Below are 18,741 nucleotides of genomic sequence, written 5' to 3' on the forward strand. Positions count from 1 at the left end.
TGTCATCCTGTCCTATTAAAATCTTATGCATGTTTCTGATTAGTCTCATTTGTTATTCAAGCGACCTGAACAAATATTCCTATTACGGGATGTAAGAATGCTCTTCCTCCTACTCTGATATGTGGATGCCTGTCCATTTTTTTACTGCCCTGCCTACAGACAAGTTCAGGAAAACGCTGTGATCATCAGAATCAATAAGTACAACAGATTCTATTCCTTTACTGTACCACAGGATCTTGTTACTTATGCTAGTTCTAAATTTATATTTTGACAGATACAGTGACACATTTAACCAAATTTTCCAGGTTGGGTCACAGTCCCACCATCAGCCTCCATTCCATTGCTGGTATTATGTTAATCACAATTGTTCTAGCAGGTGACCAGGAAGGAAGCTGTCTCTGGGAGTCATGTTTAATTAAGAATGGTTGGTGAGCTATGAAATTAAGAAGCCCAACAGGAGCATCACAGAAATGTCTAAGCACCAGCCCCAGTTGGACAGATGGGGCTGTTGCGACAGGCAAGAAACCAGGAAGGTACCTCAAAGGCGGTGCACCTTTTTACCATTATGATGGCTTAAGAGTCATGCATGACCACAGTTGTCAATTTTGTGGCTGTTGCAGTTTGCATCCAAATGGGAGTAAGGTGGGTTTAATGAGTGGAAGGATTGATGATCCCAAGGCCTACTAAGTTATAGCATTATGGAATCATGGAGAATCCTAGGAAATCGACAAACACAGATGGTGGGCATTTGGCTCATTGATCATAGTGTCTGCTGGTTGACATGGATTACCCATCTATGCCAAGTTCCTGCAATAAATCTGTACATTCTTTCAAATAGTATTTCCAAGTCCTCTCCTCTCTCTCCACGTGAAAAAGGTTCCTCATTTTCCCTTAATGTTTCTACAAGGACTGCACTTTAAGTCTATACCTGGTGGATTTTAACCACTTTGTTAAGATACATAGATTGTTCCTATCTGAATGCCTCATCATTTTATACACCTGAATTTAGTCACTCCCTTAGCCTCCTCTGTTCCAAACCATCCCAGCCTGTTCATTCTTTTAAAGTTGATAAAATTTTACAGTTCTCCCAACACCCTAGTGAACCTCCTTTCTTCCCTCTCCAGCGCAATGAACTTTTCTGTAATTTGGTGACCAGAACTGTTTGTCTAACTAGTTATGTCTACAGTTGAGCACATACACACTGTTTTTAAATTTTATGCCTCAGCTAAAAATGTGCTGTATGTGGGAAGGTCCTGGTAGCACCATTGACATTCCCTCAACTCTTTAATTAAATATAAAAGAAACCAAACTAATTCCAGATGCTGGAAATCAGAAACAAAAACAAATTGCTGGAAAAACTCAGCAGGTGTGGCAAAAAATCAACGTTAACGTTTTGGGTCCAGTGACTCTTCAGAACCTTCTTTATTTTTGCTGAAGGGTCACTGGATTCAAAAGATTATGTCTGAATTCTCTCCACAGATGCTTCCTGACTTAATAGTATGTTTAGTTTGCTACTCACTGATGCTAGGTAGCTACTCTTTGTCGCATTGAAAAGTTTCTGGAAAGATCTCTGAAATGAAATTGCGTTGCGTTCAGGTTCTGTGCACAATTTTGCAACTTTGCTGTCATCTCACCCCATCACCCAGCTTAATAGACAAAGGATTTTGAATCTATTGTCCCCAAGCCCTTTATTATGAGACAGTGATCACACCACGCCACCTTTTTCCAGCTTCTTTACTTTGATTTACGTCTGTGATATCACACTCGATTGGTTTCACCTTAATCTGTTCTTGGTAGCCAATACACTTTCTGCAATGCCTTCTTCATTCACTTCACATGCTTTTTCCTAATCGCCCCACTGCTGCTCATGTTTGACTCACTAGTGATCCATTTTTCAGTTATCTCCAGAGCATTGACAACTCCTCATGTCTCTCAGGAAGTTCTTTTACCTACACTTCAGTTCTCTGTAACTTCTAGGTTGTTCATGTTTCCTAGTGAATTTAATGTTAAGCATCAGCATTGATTATTGTCTTGGTTTACAATTCCTTCCGTAGTCTTGTTCCACATTATCCATTTCTCTTCTGCAGGCATGCTCATGTCCTAGACTCTGACCTGTTCTCCAGTTTGAAATCTCTTTTGCTATCTCTGTCTAATCCATAAATAAATCTCTGCCTACTTTATTCAGTCATCATCCTTGATTTTACTTAGTGTTACTTGATTTTTTTTCCACATTTGCAAACCTTACCATGCTTAGGGCTCTGTATAAATATAAATCTGTTTATGTATGCAGTTATAAATCAAATATTAACATTGCCAAATATTTGACACTGGTCATATTCTTTCTCTACTTGATATTTTGCAATTCAGGAAAGCACATTGATTTTAGCAGCAATGCAGATACTTATTTGTCTTTGGTTATTCCTAATTCCTGCAACTGATCTTTGCACATTCAGAGTTATAGAATTGTTACAGAGCCAAAGAAGGCCATTGGCCCATCGTGTCTGCACTGTTCTCCAATGAGCATTATGGGTCAGACTGAGATTTGCCTGCCTTTTCTTCATACTGTTGCACATAGTTTCTGTTCAAATAATCATCTAGTGCCCTCTTGAATGCCTCAATTGACTCTGCCTCCACCATGCCTAAGCAGTGCATTCCCTCATGAATGTGAACCACCCATTGTGTGAAAAAGTACTTTCCTTACACCATCACTCAGATTTTCTCGTATCCTCTTCCTTTCCAAGGAAAACACTCTAAACTCATAACTAAATTTAGTCATTCCTGGGACTATTTTTTGCAAATCTCATTTGCACCGTCTCTCCAGTGTGTTCACATCCTCCCTGTAGTATGGCACTCTGAATTGTAAACAATACTTCAGTTGGGACCTAACAAATGCCTAGTATAAACTCAGCATAGCCTCATGTGCCTGTATTTTGTCCTATTAATAAACCCAGTTATACTGTATGCTTCATTAACTATTTTCTGCAACTGTTCTACCAACCTTCAACGATCTGTGTGAATATGCATCCAGGTCCTTAAGTATTGTAGCCTTTATTTTACTTTGATTGTCCTTGTTCTTCCGACTAAGATATATGACCTCACAATTCTCTGCATCAACTTCATTTGCCAACTATCTGCCCACTCCATTAACCTGTCTGTGTCCTTTTGGAGTTCTGCACTGTCTTTCCAAGTTTAGTATCATCTGCAAGTTTGAAATTGTCCCAGTGCACCAAGATATTAAATAATTATTGTATCAGGAAAAGTAAGGGTCCCTGGGAAACAACTACAGACCTTTCACCAGAAAAATATCTGTTGACCACTATTCTCAACTCCCTGTAACTCAGCCAATTTTGTATCCATGTTGTTACTATTCCTTTTATTCCATGAAATCTAGCCTTTCTTGGAAATGTATTATGTGGCATTTGTATTGAATGCCTTTTTTGAAAGCCCATGTACACCGTGTCAACAATGTTACTCTCATCAGCTCATTCTGCTACCTCTTCAAAAGAAAACTCCAGCCAATTAATTAAATATGATCTACGCTTTAGAAATCCATGCTGGCTCTTCCTAATTTACCCATCCATTTCCATGAGACAACTAATTAGTTGAATGCTTGTTTCTAAAAGCTTCCCTACCACTGAAGTTCATGTGACCAGTCTCTAATTACTAGGCTTATCCTTGCAACTTTTTTTGAATTAGTGTGCAACTTCTCCAATCTTCCAGTGATCATGAGTTAAAGAGAGACTAGATGATTATTTGCCAGTAGAGTTATGGAGGTATACAGCATGGAAACAGACCCTTTGATGCAACTCGTCCATACTGACCAGATATCCTATATAAACCTAGTCCCATTTGGCCTTCCTATTATAGATCCATTCAGCCCTTTAGTCATACGAGCCTCCACCACTTCTTCTGGCAGCTTGTTCCATATAGCACCACCCTCTACATGAAATAATTGCCCCTTAGGTCCCTTTCATATCTTTCCCTTCTCATCTTAAACCTGTTCCCCTTAGTTTTGGACTACCCCATCCAGGTAAAAGACCTTGCTTATTTATCCTATCCATGCCCCTCATGATTTATAAACCTCTATAAGGTCACCCTTCAACCTATGACACTCCAGGGAAAATAGCCCTAGCCTATTCAGCCTCTCCCTTTAGCTCAAACCCTCCAAATGTAGCAACTTCCTCGTAAATCTTTTCTGAACCCTTTTAAGTTTCTCAACATCCTTCCTAGAGGAGGCAGACCATAATTGCATCCAACACTTAAAAAGTGGCCGAATGAATGTCCTGTGCAGCTGCAACATGACCTCCCAACTCCTATTCTCAATGCACTGATCAATAAAAATAAGCATTCCAAATGCCGCCTTCACTATCCTAACTACTTGCGACTCAATTTTCGAGGAACTATGAACCTGCACTTTAAGGTCTCTTTGTTCAGTAACACTTCCCAAGACCTTACCATTAAGGGCATAAATCCTGTCCTGATTTGCCTTTCCAAAATGCAGCACCTTACATTTATCTAAATTAAACTCCATCAGCCACTCTTTGGCCCATCTGATTAAGTTCCTGTTGTACTCTGAGGTAGCCTTTGCTGTCCATTATACTACCAATTTTGGTGTTATCTCCAAACTTTCTAATCATACCTTCTATATTCACCTCCAAATCATTTATATAAGTGACAAAAGGCAGTGGACCTAGCACTGATCCTTCTGGCACACAGCTGGTCACAGGACTCCAGTCTGAAAAGCAACCCTCCACCACTGCCCTCTGTCTTCTACCTTTGAGCCAGCTCTGTATCCTTCTATTTCATGTGACTAACCAGTCTACCATGAGGAACCTTGTTCATCACCTCACTGAAGTCCATATAGATCACATCCACCACTCTACCCTCGTCAATCCTCTCTGACACTTCAGAAAAACTCAACTCAGTTAGTGAGATACGATTTCCCGTTCACAAAGCCATGTCGTCTTTCCCTAATCAGTTCTTGCCTTTCCAAATAAGTGTAAATTCCATCCCTCAGAATTCTCTCCAGCAACTTGCCCACCACCGATGTTAGGCTCATTGTCTGTGTTTTCCTTACTACCTTTCTTAAATAGTGGCGTAATGTTAGTCAACCTCCAGTCTTCCAGCACCTCACCTGTGGCTATTGATGATACAAATATCTTAGGAAGGGGCCCATCTCTTCCCTCCCTTCCCACAGAGTTTCCACAGTACCTAGAGTCTGATCAGGTGCCAGGGACTTATCCACCTTTGTGCGTTTTAAGACATCCAGAACCTGTTGCTCTGTAATATGGACATTTTTCAAAATGTTGCTATATCTTCCACATCCTTCTCCAAAGTAAACACTGATGCAAAATGCTGATTTAGTATCTCACCCACCTCCACTCCTACAGTTTTCATTCACTTTCTTCAATGTCCTTTTATACATATCATCATCTGCTGGTGCCTTGTGAACATTAAGTATCAATAGTGTACGCAATACATTTTGCCTCATCAATTCTGAGCACTTCTACTGACAGAGCTTCGCATTTTGTCACCATGGATTGGATGATATCTACTTTCTTGGTTAAGACTGATGCAAGATATTTTTATTTAACAACTCAATAATGTTTATTGCCTCTGTATGTGAATCTCCTTTTTAGTCCCTAACTGGCCCTACTATTTTTATTCACTACCTTTTTACTGCTTATCTACCTGTAGAAGGTTTTGCTCGTCTTTTCTCCTGATCCTTCCTCGCTTCTTTAATATTCTTTCTTACTCATAGGAGGAAATGAAGAATTTCAGAGCTCGAGTAGAAGAGGTGGTGAGGGAGAATGAACAGCTTCATCAGCAACGTGAGAGAAATGGTGCTATTAGCAGCAGAGAGTGGTATGACATACAAAGTAAAAATACATGAGAAGCTTTGAATTGCAGTGAATATAACCTTGTAATATAACAATTGCAGTCATTTACCAATGCCTTACAGATTAACAGAAGCGTAAGTGCTGAAATTTTAGAAGCTTTATTGTGTTGACTTTGCACCCTGATTTTGAATGCTGGAAAAGCGCAGCAGGTCAGGCAGCATCCAAAGAGCAGGAGAATCAACGTTTCGGGCATGAGCCCTTCTTCATTCCTGAAGAAGGGCTCATGTCCGAAACATCGATTCTCCTGCTTTTTGGATGCTGCCTGACCTGCTGCGCTTTTCCAGCAACACATTTTCAGCTCTAATCTCCAGTATCTGCAGTCCTCACTTTCTCCCCGATTTTGAATCCCAATTTAGACCTGTACTTTGAAGTGCTGACTAGCAAAGCCTGTTGGTTTAACTTTTTTTACGCATACCTTAGTGAGTTTGTTGTATAAATCCTTTATAAAACATATCCTTAAATTGAAATTAAATTTTCCAAATGACATGCATGCTGAAAAATGCAGCAGTGAGCTCAGGCAGTAGAATCTAAGTAACATAATCCTTGTGTCATTGAATTGGCTGGACTCAGAACTGGACTGGATTTTGTGTCACTTTTAAATAGTGTCTTCTAACGCACTGTTTATTTTTGTAAATATTTTTATTGAGAAAAAAAAATTTACATTTTTTTGCAAAATTACAAAATCACTACAAAATAGTATAACAACCTTATAATATAACAACAATAACAGTAATCAAACTACTACTCTACTCCACAAACCACTGAGGAGAGAGAGAAAAAAATCTATAAAAACTACAATTCAATAAATAACTTAAAATAACCTAAATTAAGCCAAACTCAGTGCAATCCCACCAAAGCTCCCCACCACCAGGATCATCTGTAGGCAAACCCATATTTGTTCTGGATTCTTCCTCCCTGGGGCCCCTGGACCACCAGACATAGCCCTTACGACTACACAAAAGCCCTGACCAATATAGCCGACAAGTCTGCGTCGATATAATTCAGAATGGGCTGCCACGTTCTATAAAACAGTTCAATTTTCTGGTGCTCCATACTCGTGAGGAGGTCCAGGGGAAAGTGCTCCATAACTAATCTATGCCACCCTGAGAGTCCTGGGGGAATATTCTGACATCCAGCTCATCAGAATGTTCTTCCTCAGAATGAAAGAATATTAAACAGTTTCTTCCCATGCGTGTCCAAAGAAGAGAGATTTGGCAAGCCCAAAATAAGGGACACTGGATCCACCTTAACCTCAGTTCCCAAAACCCCTTCCAAAGCACTCGCTATGGCATCCCAATACCTATGAAGCTTGTGGCATGATCACAAGCAATGAGTAATAGTGCCAACAGCTGTTTAACATTTGGGGCACGTTGGGGATGCTCCTGTCTTAAATTAGGGAAGGTGCTGGGAACCTAACATGTGGTTCCAAAAAGATTAATGCGGCATTTCAGAGACTTTACTCTGAATTATACCAATTTGTGGGTTGTGATGAGGGGCGGGCGAAGATGGAGTTATTTTTCAAGGATCTGGAGCTCCTGAGTGTGACCCCTGAACAAGAGTCTTTTCTCGATGTCCCCTTATCAGAGCAAGAGGTGCAGGAGTCTGTGAAGCAGCTTCAGAGTGATGGACTTCCCAGTGAATTCTATCAAGAATTTATAAGCACTTGTCACGCCCAATTATCAACATGTTCAATGACTCGTACAGTCATGATTGTCTCCCACCGTCTCTGAGAGGCCAATATTTCTCTTGTTCTTTAAAAAGGGAAGGTCCCAGAAGTCTGTGCTTCATACAGGCCCATTTTACTCTTAAATGTTGACTTTGAAATCCTATCTTAGACTTTTGCGTTAAGGCTGGAAACTGTGTTACCTTTTATTGTTGAAGAGGACCAGATGGGCTTCATAAAGGGCTGCAGATCCTCAAATAATGTTAGGAGGCTGCTTAATGTAATTCAAGCGTGTCAACAACAGTCAATACAGGAATTGGTGATTTCTCTAGATGCAGAGAAGGCAATTGGCAGAGTTGAGTGGGTGTATCTTTTTCATACTCTAGAGCGGTTTGGCTTGGGCGAAGCCTTTATAAGGCGGGTAAAGGTTCTGTACAGTGACCCTCTCACTGCGGTCATCACCAATTGGGTACAATCAAGCAATTTTAGGATTTTTAGGGGCAGCCGACAGGGATGTCCCCTTTCACCATTGCTTTTTTCATTAGTGATTGAACCGTTGGCAGAGGTTCTCAAAATTACATAAGATTTTGTTGTAGTCGGATGATGTCCTCACATATTTGTCAAATCCAGCAGTTTCAGTACCTCACTGATGTATTGCATCAGTTTGTTTGGTGCCTTTTCGGGGTACAAAATAAAATCAGAAGTTATGCGTAGTCTTATGAAAGTGCTAGGTTTTAAGGGTGAATCTCGATTCCCATTAAAGTGGTCACAGGGTGGGTTTTATGTATTTAGGCCTATTCATTACTCCAGTTCTTGATCAGTTGTTTAAAGCTAATTTTGTTCAGTTATTCAACAAAATTGAACAAGACCTTTGAAGACGGGCGATGCTTCCGGTCTCATGGTTACGTCAGATAGCTCTTATTAAGATGAATATTCTCTCCCATTTGTTGTACCCTATACGGGTGCTCCCCCTGATTTATGATAATCAAATGTTCAGGAGACTGAATGGCTGGTTCAGTTCTTTTACTTGGCATCATAAGCGAACTCATTTTAAATTAGCTAAACTGCAGTTGCCTTACAGACTGGGGAGAGTGAATCTCCGGACATTAGAAATTATCAACAAAGCTCGCTTTTATCTTACATGAGTGCTTGGGCTTATGGGGACCGTTTTTCAATGTGGTGAGATATCGAAACCTCTCAGGCAAAGTGCCCCCTTACTAGTTTGCTGTTTTTGGGCAAAATGAGGATAGTTAAGGAATATTGCTATAACCCAATAGTTATCAATACTGTTAAAGCATGGAGGGCATTCGGCAGAGGGTAGACAATATTGGCAAAACATATTTTGTTTCACCTATAGTGGGTGTGGCAAGTTTTCAACGGGGGATGATGGGTTCAGGATGCAAACATTGGGCGGCTACGAGTGTGTCTTGCATTGGTGATTTATTTGAGGGAGAAACAATTATGTCTTTTGATCAGGTAACGTGGAAATACAAACTATCTAGCAGGGACCTCTTTTGTGTTTTTCAAAAACCGTTTTTAACTAATCGCTAAAAATCCAACATAGACAGGAAGGTGCTCAGTGCTCAGACTACATTTTCTGTCAGCACATTATGTCATTAATTGGGGGGTGGCCCCTCATCTGAGTTCAAGAGAGAGCTAGGTGGCATGGGAAGGTACTCAGGAAAACACAAGAAAAATATCAATTTGCAATAGGACCCACATTGTACAGTTGAAGATTCTCCACTGGGTCTACTTGACTCCGGATCATTTGTCAAAATTTAAACCAGGAGTATCTTCAAATGCCCCAAATGTAAAGGCACTCTTACCTATTGTCTCTGGTCCTGTGATATGCTTCAAACATACTGGAGTGCTGTGGCTTGTGCAATGGAGGGAATTTTGGGTGTAAGGGTGGAGAAGGACCCGATCTCTCCTCTTCTTGGCCTGCCCAGTGTATTCCCTGGAGATGCGCATATAAAAAAAAAATTTCAACATCCTCACTTTCTGCACAAGAATTAATATCTTGTTAGGTTGGATTCCGAGAGTCCCATAGGCCTGTTGGGTTGGCGCAAGATTGTTATGGAGCATTTGCCCTTGGATTTTCTTACAAGTATGATACACCACAAAACTGAGAATTTCTATAAGACATGACAGCTCTTTTTGGAATACCTGGACACAGATTTGTCCACAACACTAATAAGGGTTTTTTATGTAGCCGTAACAATTGTGCTTTGAGTCCAATATCCAGAGAAGGGGGAACTGCGAAAGTATGAATATGTGAAAAGTAATGCTCTCAATATTCGAGAGTTAGTGTTTTGTTTTGCTGAGCTGTATTATTATTATTTATTAGTTAATTGTTAGTTATTATTTATTTAGTTAAGTAGTTAATTGGAGTTTTTAAAATATGTTTATATATATATATATATATTTATACATATACACACACACACACACACACACATTTTTACAGAGGTGGCTTTGATTTTTAAAATTTTGTTGGTGTTCTTTCTTTGTATTGTTTTGTATTTATAATATTAAAAAATATCTTTTTCAATAAAAATCTATTTTAAAAACAAGCATCAACTATACTGCTATGGCACTGAAGTCACATGTAGGCTAAACCAAGAAAGGCAGATTTCCTTCTCTCCAGCACAGTAGTGCACCAGATGGGATTTTATAACAATGTTTGTCATTAGACTACCTTTAAATTCAAATTTCACCATCTGCATGGTATTATTTGAACCAATGTCCCCAGAGTTTTAGGGACTCTGGATTACTAGTCCTGTGTGGAATTATACTTGAACCCTGTTTACCCTTCAAAACTAATATCACAGAATTACCCTTTCTCACCCATTATTTATTGTCCTTTTTATTCTTTCATTGGGTGTCGGTGTTGCAGATGGCAAATATTCCCCATTCGTAATTGCCCAGAGGGAGGGCAATTAGAAATCAGCTACATTGCTGTCACATGTAGGTCAGACCAAGTAAGGATGATGGATTTCCTTCCTTAAAGGACATTAGTAAACAAGTATTAACAGTGCTTTTATAAATTCCAAATTATTTTCTGTTGAATTCAATTTCACCATGTGCAATGGTGGATTTGAACCCATGTCTCCAGAGAATTAGCCTGGAGCTCTGGTTATTAGTCCAATGACATGAGGCAACACCAACTCCCCTTTTTACTTGTAAACCATATACATGTATTTACACAAAATTATCATAAATTCACATGTAATGGCAGCCCAGTGATTATTTTGAAATTGAAAATTAAAAAGCCAGTTAGTAAGGAAAATAGTTTGTATAATATTGTTGATAGCTTGTGACCCATAGAGCTGGATACAGCATAGATAAATGGAGGTTTTTCAACTTTGTTTGTCTTTCCAGGAATCAGTTGCAGGATCAGGCAAAGTTGGTTTTGGAGGAAAACCAAGTTTTGATGGAGCAGTTAGAGATACAGCAAGCGAAAGCAAAAAGCAGTCACAACAGACACATACAAGAAGGTGAGCCTGTATAACATACAGCAGGCAATCTGATATTTAAATGAATTGTTCCTATTTTAACATCTGTCCCAGCACTTTGAATTTCTTGAAGACTTTTCCTTGCTATTCACTTCCCTTCCTCCTAGAGTATATCTGTTAATCTGTGGACTCCAGGTAACCTTTCACTTTCTGCCAGTTTTATTTTGTCTCAGTGTTGCTTTATCATAAAGTTCCCTTCATATTTTGTTATTTTTTGCCTTGAATATTTATTTCGTTTATAATATTTTAAATTTACTTCAAGAATGCCTTACCATTTGCAACTCACTTTTGCAGTTGTTTTTGGTACAACCTGTTACATCACAAGCTCGAATGTTCTAATATTTCAGAAATGTGATGCATCTACACTGTGACATTTATCTTCATTATCTCATGCTACCATTTTAATTCAGCTTCAGACCAGGTGCACCATGTTCTGGAGCTTTTCAAGCTATTGACCACTACTTTGGATTCCCATTAAGGATAGACTACCAAATATCTCGTTCTATATTTTTATCTTGATTTTAGTGTCAAAATTGACTAAACAATTGATGCTGCTGGAATCAGAGAAACAAAACCAACAAAAGGAGTTACATGAGACTCAACAAGAGTTGAACAAACTTTCTTCAAAGTATGACCAACTTAAAGCAACTCTTGATGACAGAGTGAGAATTGATGAGCATACCTCAATGGTGAACAACCTCAAAAGGTACCTTTTTCATTTGTTCAAATGCCTAGAATTTACATTTAGAAATTAGAAATCTTTCAGATTTGTATGCAGAAGGGCTGAAAATAAACTACAAACATTTTAGATCAGAATTTGCCATAATTATGTAAAATACATGCAATTGATCCTAGTACAGTGGTAATAAAATAACTCAAACTGTTTAAGTATAATTTCAAACAAGGTGTGCTCAAATTTTTGAATAAAACTAGGAAATGTTGAAAGCATAAGCATGTGGCGAATATACTAGTAAACTTAGACATTAAGTTAACAGTTCAAGTATAGTGTCTTCTCATGTCCTTTTGCTATAGCCATATCCTGTTATTTCTTTTTGACTATCATACCTGTCACAAGTTGCACAGGTTACATTTATTTTCAAAGTAGTTTACAAATGCAGAATTAAAATAACTCCCTTTACCTTAAATTCAGTGAATTCAAGGTGACTTTTTTTTTGCATCAATTCATTGATTTATTGATCATACCCATGCTTCCCACCAAAAATAATATGATGGTGACTTTGTTTCACCTTTATTAGAAACAGAAAGTAGGAGTAGCCCTTTCAGCCTTCTCCGCCATTCAATATGATCAGAGACAAAAAATCTGCAGATGCTGAAAACCAAAATAGACAAGCAGGAGGTTGGAAGCATACATCAAACAAGGCAGCAAAAGGAGGTGGCAAAGTTGACGTTTTGGGTGTAACCCTTCTTCAGGATTGGGGTGTCCTGAAAAAGGATTACACCTGAATCGTCAACTTCTCCACCTCCTGATGCTGCCTGGCTTGCTATATTCTTCCTACCTCCTGTCTGTCTATATTCAATATGATCAGGCTCATTCATCTGACTCAGTACCCTGTTCCCAAGTTCTCCCCATACCCTTTGACCCCTTTAGCCCTAAGAATTATATCTAACTTTTTGGAAACATTCAGTATTTTGGCCTGAATGGCTTTCTGTGGCACAGACTTCCACCACTCTGAGTGAACATATTTCTCCTCATCTCAGTCATAAATGGCCTTCCCTGTATCTTTAAACTGTGACCCCTGGTTCTGGACTCCATAGTCATCAGGAACATCCTTCCTGCCTTTATTCTGTCTCGTCCTGTTAGAATTCTATAGGTTTTTATGAAATCACCTTTCATTGCTCTAAACTCCAGTTAATATAGTCCTAACAGATGCCGTGTCTCCTCTTATGTCAGTCCTGCCAACCCAGAATCAATCTGGTAAATAGAGTCATTGAGATGTACAGCATGGAAACAGACCTTTCGGTCCAACTTGTCCATGCCGACCAGATATCCCAACCCAATCTAGTCCCACCTGCCAGCACCCGACCCATATACCTCCAAACCCTTCCTATTCATATACCCATCCAAATGCCTCTTAAATGTTGCAATTGTACCAGCCTCCACCACTTCCTCTGGCAGCTCCTTCCATCCACGTACCACCCTCTGCGTGAAAAAGTTGCCCCTTAGGTCTCTTTTATTATCTTTCCCCTCACCCGAAACCTATGCCCTCTAGTTTTGGACTTGCTGACCCCAGGGAAAAGAATTTGTCTATTTATCATATCCATGCCCCTCATAATTTTGTAAACCTCTATAAGGTCACCCCTCAGCCTCAGACGCTGCAGGGAAAACATCCCCAGCCTGTTCAGCCTCTCCCTATAGCTCAAATCCTCCAACCCTGGCAACATCTTTGTAAATCTTTTCTGAACCCTTTCAAGTTTCACAACATCTTTCCGACAGGAAGGAGACCAGAATTGCATGCAATATTCCAACGGTGGCCTAACCAATGTCCTGTACAGCCGTAACATGACCTCCCAACTCCTGTACTCAGTACTCTGACCAATAAAGGAAAACATACCAAACACCGCCTTCACTATCCTATCTATCTGTGACTCCACTTTCAAGGAGCTATGAACCTGCACTCCCATGTCTCTTTGTTCAGTAACACTCCCAACGACCTTACCATTAAGTGTATAAGTCCTGCTAAGATTTGCTTTCCCAAAATTCAGCACCTCGCATTTATCTGAATTAAACTCCATCTGCCACCTCTCAGCCCATCGGCCCATCTGGTCCGGATCCTGTTGTAATCTGAGGTAACCCTCTTCGCTGTCCACTACACCTCCAATTTTTGTGTAATTTGCAAACTTACTAACTGTACCTCTTGTGCTCGCATCCAAATCATTTATGTAAATGTCAAAAAGTAGAGGACCCAGCACCGATCCTTGTGGCACTCCACTGGTCACAGGCCTCCAGTCTGAAAAACAACCCTCCACCACCACCCTCTGTCTTCTACCTTTTGAGCCAGTTCTGTATCCAAATGGCTAGTTCTCCCTGTATTCCATGAGATCTAACCTTGCTAATCAGGCTCCCATGGGGAACCTTGCTGTACTGAAGTCCATATAGATCACATCTACTGCTCTGCCCTCATCATTCTTCTTTGTTACCTCCTCAGAAAACTCAATCAAATTTGTGAGACATGATTTCCCATGTACAAAGCCATGTTGACTATCCCTAATCAGTCCTTGCCTTTCCAAATACATGTACATCCTGTCCCTCAGGATTCCCTCCAACAACTTGCTCACCAGTCTATAGTTCTCTGGCTTGTCTTTACCACCCTTTTTAAACAGTGGCACCACGTTTGCCAACCTCCGGTCTTCCAGCGCCTCACCTGTGACTATCGATGATACAAATATCTCAGCAAGAGGCACTGCAATCACTTCCCTAGCTTCCCACAGAGTTCTCGGGTACACCTGATCAGGTCCTGGGGATTTATCCACCTTTAACCATTTCAAGACATCCAGCACTTCCTCCTCTGTAATCTGGACATTTTGCAAGATGTCACCATCTATTTCCCTACAGTCTATATCTTTTGTATCCTTTTCCACAGTAAATACTGATGCAAAATATTCATTTCGTATCTCCCCCGTTTTCTGTGGCTCCACACAAAGGCTGCCTTGCTGATCTTTGAGGGGCCCTATTCTCTCCCTAGTTACCCTTTTTTCCTTAATATATTTGTAAAAACCCTTTGGATTCTCCTTAACTCTATTTGCCAAAGCTATCTCATGTCCCCTTTTTGCCCTCCTGATTTCCCTCTTAAGGATACTCCTACTTCCTTTATACCCTTCTCAGGATTCACTCGATCTATCTTGTCTATACCTGACATATGCTTCCTTCTTTTTCTTAACCAAAACCTCAATTTCTTTAGTCATCCAGCATTCCCTATACCTACCAGCCTTTCCTTTCACCCTGACAGGAATATACTTCCTCTGGATTCTTGTTATCTCATTTCTGAAGGCTGCCCATTTTCCAGCTGTCCCTTTATCTGCAAACATCTGCCTCCAAGAACTCGAACGTTATTGCCTAATACCGTCAAAATTGGCTTTCTCCAATTTAGAACTTCAACCTTTAGATCTGGTCTATCCTTTTCCATCACTATTTTAAAACAAATAGAATTATGGTTGCAGGCCCCAAAGTGCTCCCCCACTGACACCTCAGTCACCTGCCCTGCCTTATTTCCTAAAAGTATGTCAAGTTCTGCAACTTCTCTAGTAGGTACATCCACATACTGAATCAGAAAATTGTCTTGTACGCACTTAAGAAATTCCTCTCCATCTAAACCTTTAACACTATGGCAGTCGCAGTCGATGTTTGGAAGTTTAAAATCCCTTACCATAACTACTCAATTATTCTTACAGATAGCTGAGATCTCCTTACAAGTTTGTTTCTCAATTTCCCTCTGACTATTAGGGGGTCTATAATACAATCCAAATAAGGTGATCATCCCTTTCTTATTTCTCAGTTCCACACAAATAACTTCCCTGGATGTATTTCCAGGAATATCCTCCCTCAGCACAGCTGTAATGCTATCCCTTATCAAAAATGCCACTGCCCCTCCTCTCTTGCCTCCCTTTCTATCCTTCCTGTAGCATTTATATCCTGGAACATTAAGCTGCCAGTCCTGCCCATCCCTGGGCCATCTTTGCTGCATTCCCTCTATAACCAAAATGTCTTTCCTCAGATGAGGAGGCTAAAACTATGTACACTATTCCAGATATGTACAATTGTAGCAAGACATCCCTATTTCCATTCTTGAACCTTTTCACTACAAAGTCAACATACCATTTGCCTTCTTCACTGCCTGCTGCACTTGCATTCTTACTTTCAGCCAATGGTGTACAAAGACACCCAGGCCTTTTTGCATCTTTCCCTTTCCCCATCTATTGCCATTATAATGATAATCCACCTTACTGTTTTTGCTTCCAAAATGGATAATCTTTTATATTTATCCACATCATACTTCATCTGTCATGTATTTGCCCACTCACTTAATTTATCCAAATCACGCTGAAGCACCTCTGCATTTTCCTCACAGTTCACCCTTCCCCTCAGCTTTAAATTATCTGCAAAACATTGAAACAAATTGAGCAGAAAACATTACTTTTGGCCCAAGATGAACCTATTTTGCCCAGCCACTTAACTGCCACAAACTGCATTTTCTGTAACTAATGCCTCAGTGTGTGACCAGAAGCAGCCCATCAATTATATTCTCATTTCCAGAGGACTATCATTGTGATAATTGCTTTTCCTTCTTTTTGTTAGGAAACTACAGCTCGAACAAGAGAAACAGCACACAGAAGTGGAGGAATTAATGGGAAGAATTGCATCATTGCAAGCTGAGAAAAAGAGCTTACTCTTTGAAAAAACAGAATTAATAGCTGACAATAAGACTTTAGAAGCAGAGCTGCAAGTAGCACAGAAGTCAAACAGGTAGAATGGATGAATGGATAACCAGTAAATTTGCTTTGAACTAGATATAAAAATGTTTATAATCTGAATTCTAATTTACAAGTGACTTACATTTTGAAAGGAGATTTTATCATTCGCTTTTTATATATTTAATATATATGACTTTGCTTTATTACTTTTTTGGTTTTCTGTTAATTTAAAGATGCAGTTTCCAGGTGAGGTATAGTTCATTTGGGCACATTGTATTGTGCCTCTCAAAGTAACCATTCTTTACATAATATTGCTGACCATGATGGTTATGCATGATTTTGTTCTCACATGACATTTTTTTTTGTACAGCTCTGTGATTTGCTAAACCATGTTACAGAACATTGAGGGTCAGGTGTACCAGACAAGCTAAAATCTTAGATTCTGTATCATGAGTGTACTGCTGAACCATTTGGGACTTTGTGTAAAATACAGTGAGGGAATTTGAAGGTATGGCCTCTAGGTTGCTGGTTTAGTGCTATAAACAGCAAAACTGCAACAAACAGGAAGGTCTCTCAAACCACTTTGCATGGACAAAAATGGTGGATGTTTCTAACAAGGTAGCACGGGTTAGATACAGTGGAGAAAGTGAGGACTGTAGACGCTGGAGATCAGAGATGAGAATGTGGTGCTGGGAAAGCTCGGCAGATCAGGCAGCATCCGAGGAGCAAGAGAATCGATGTTTCAGGCATAAGGCCTTCATCAGGAATGATGACAGCCTTTTGCCCGAAATGTCAATTCTCCTGCTCCTTGGATGCTGCCTGACTGGCTGTGTTTTTCTAGCACCACATGTTATATAAAGAGGTAAAGTTACAGTCATGAGGAAGATGTCTGAAGAATTTTTTGTAGTAGTGAGGGCAATACTAGAAGGTAGGGACCCACGCGTGAGTTCGAGTGAGCAAAATGCAGTAGCAGAAAAAACAGCTATTCATTATGAATTCAAGAATCTAGAGTTTGTGGAGCTGACATAGAGACATGGCTAAATGAAATTGTTAGATTTGGGTAAAAACATAAGTAACTTGGAAGTCAGTTCAAAACAGCAAGATGCTTTAGATTAGATTACTTAGTGTGGAAACAGGCCCTTTGGCCCAACAAGTCCACATCGACCCGCCAAAGCACAACCCACCCATACCCCTACATTTACCCCTTACCTAACACTACGGGCAATTTAGCATGGCCAATTCACCTGACCTGTGGGAGGAAACCAGAGCACCCGGAGGAAACCCACGCAGACATGGGGAGAAGTTGCAAACTCCACACAGGAATTGAACCCGGATCTCTGGCGCTGTGAGGCAGCAGTGCTAACCACTGTGCCACCGTGTTCTCTCTAAAGCGTTAAAGTGTGGGAATGATAAGATTATGAGACATTGTGTACAGGAGGATATTTGCTATGGCTTTCTGAGCAACTTGCAACTTATGGAGAGCCGTTGGATGCTTAGCCAGGAACCCTTTAGAGGATTTGATTCCTTATGTGACAAATACATAGATTGATGGGGAATTTTAAGACAGTGAAAGGCTGTAGGCTGAAATACTAAAATTAGAAACCCGATCCCAATTTCCCAATTCTGGTTGTTTTTTTTTTATACTTGCTTTTATCAGTATTTATCTTTAATTATTCCAAATTCCATGATGATGATCACTTTCCTCAAATGCTCTCCCTTGGAAACCCACTCCATATAATTTCCCTGAACTGGTTCTGACACCGCTTCCTGACACATTGGATGGAAACACTGGTTAAGGAAATTCTCTTGTATGCACTTAAGGAGTTCCTACCCCCAAGCCTTTACGTTGTCACTATTCCAGTCAATATTAGGATTAGTGGAGTCTGTCATTATTATTACTGTGTAGTTCTTGTACTATGTAATTTGCCTGCAAATTTGATCCTCTATATTCTCCCCACTATATAGTAAACACTATCATAATAGTTGCTTTCTTGTTCTTTATTTCTCTTTTCTGTCTTTGACTGCTGAAATATTATCTTTCCTCAGTGCTGAGATAGCATACTAGTTTCTTAGATCAATACTGAAACCCTGCTTTCTTTATTCCTTCCCTTTCTTTCCTATATACCAATAACCAGGAATATGAAATTCCCAACTACCTCTCCTTTAAACCATGCCTCTATTTTGATGCTAAGCTGTAGTCCTTATTAAATCAGCACCGTGCTAACTTTATTAA

General features: G+C 39.9%; 1 protein-coding gene across 1 annotated transcript in view; it reads left to right on the plus strand.

The window, feature by feature from the left end:
- Nucleotides 1-18,741, plus strand: part of cep89 (centrosomal protein 89) — a 121,012-nt gene that overhangs the window by 48,622 nt on the left and 53,649 nt on the right. The window contains exons 13-16 of the mRNA XM_060837660.1: nt 5,762-5,865; nt 10,945-11,060; nt 11,604-11,784; nt 16,393-16,560. Of these exons, the coding sequence (XP_060693643.1) occupies nt 5,762-5,865; nt 10,945-11,060; nt 11,604-11,784; nt 16,393-16,560 (569 nt within the window). The remainder of the gene's footprint in view (nt 1-5,761; nt 5,866-10,944; nt 11,061-11,603; nt 11,785-16,392; nt 16,561-18,741) is intronic.

This window comes from Hemiscyllium ocellatum, chromosome 17 (genome assembly GCF_020745735.1).
Source record: "Hemiscyllium ocellatum isolate sHemOce1 chromosome 17, sHemOce1.pat.X.cur, whole genome shotgun sequence".
NCBI classification, from domain to species: Eukaryota; Metazoa; Chordata; class Chondrichthyes; order Orectolobiformes; family Hemiscylliidae; genus Hemiscyllium; species Hemiscyllium ocellatum.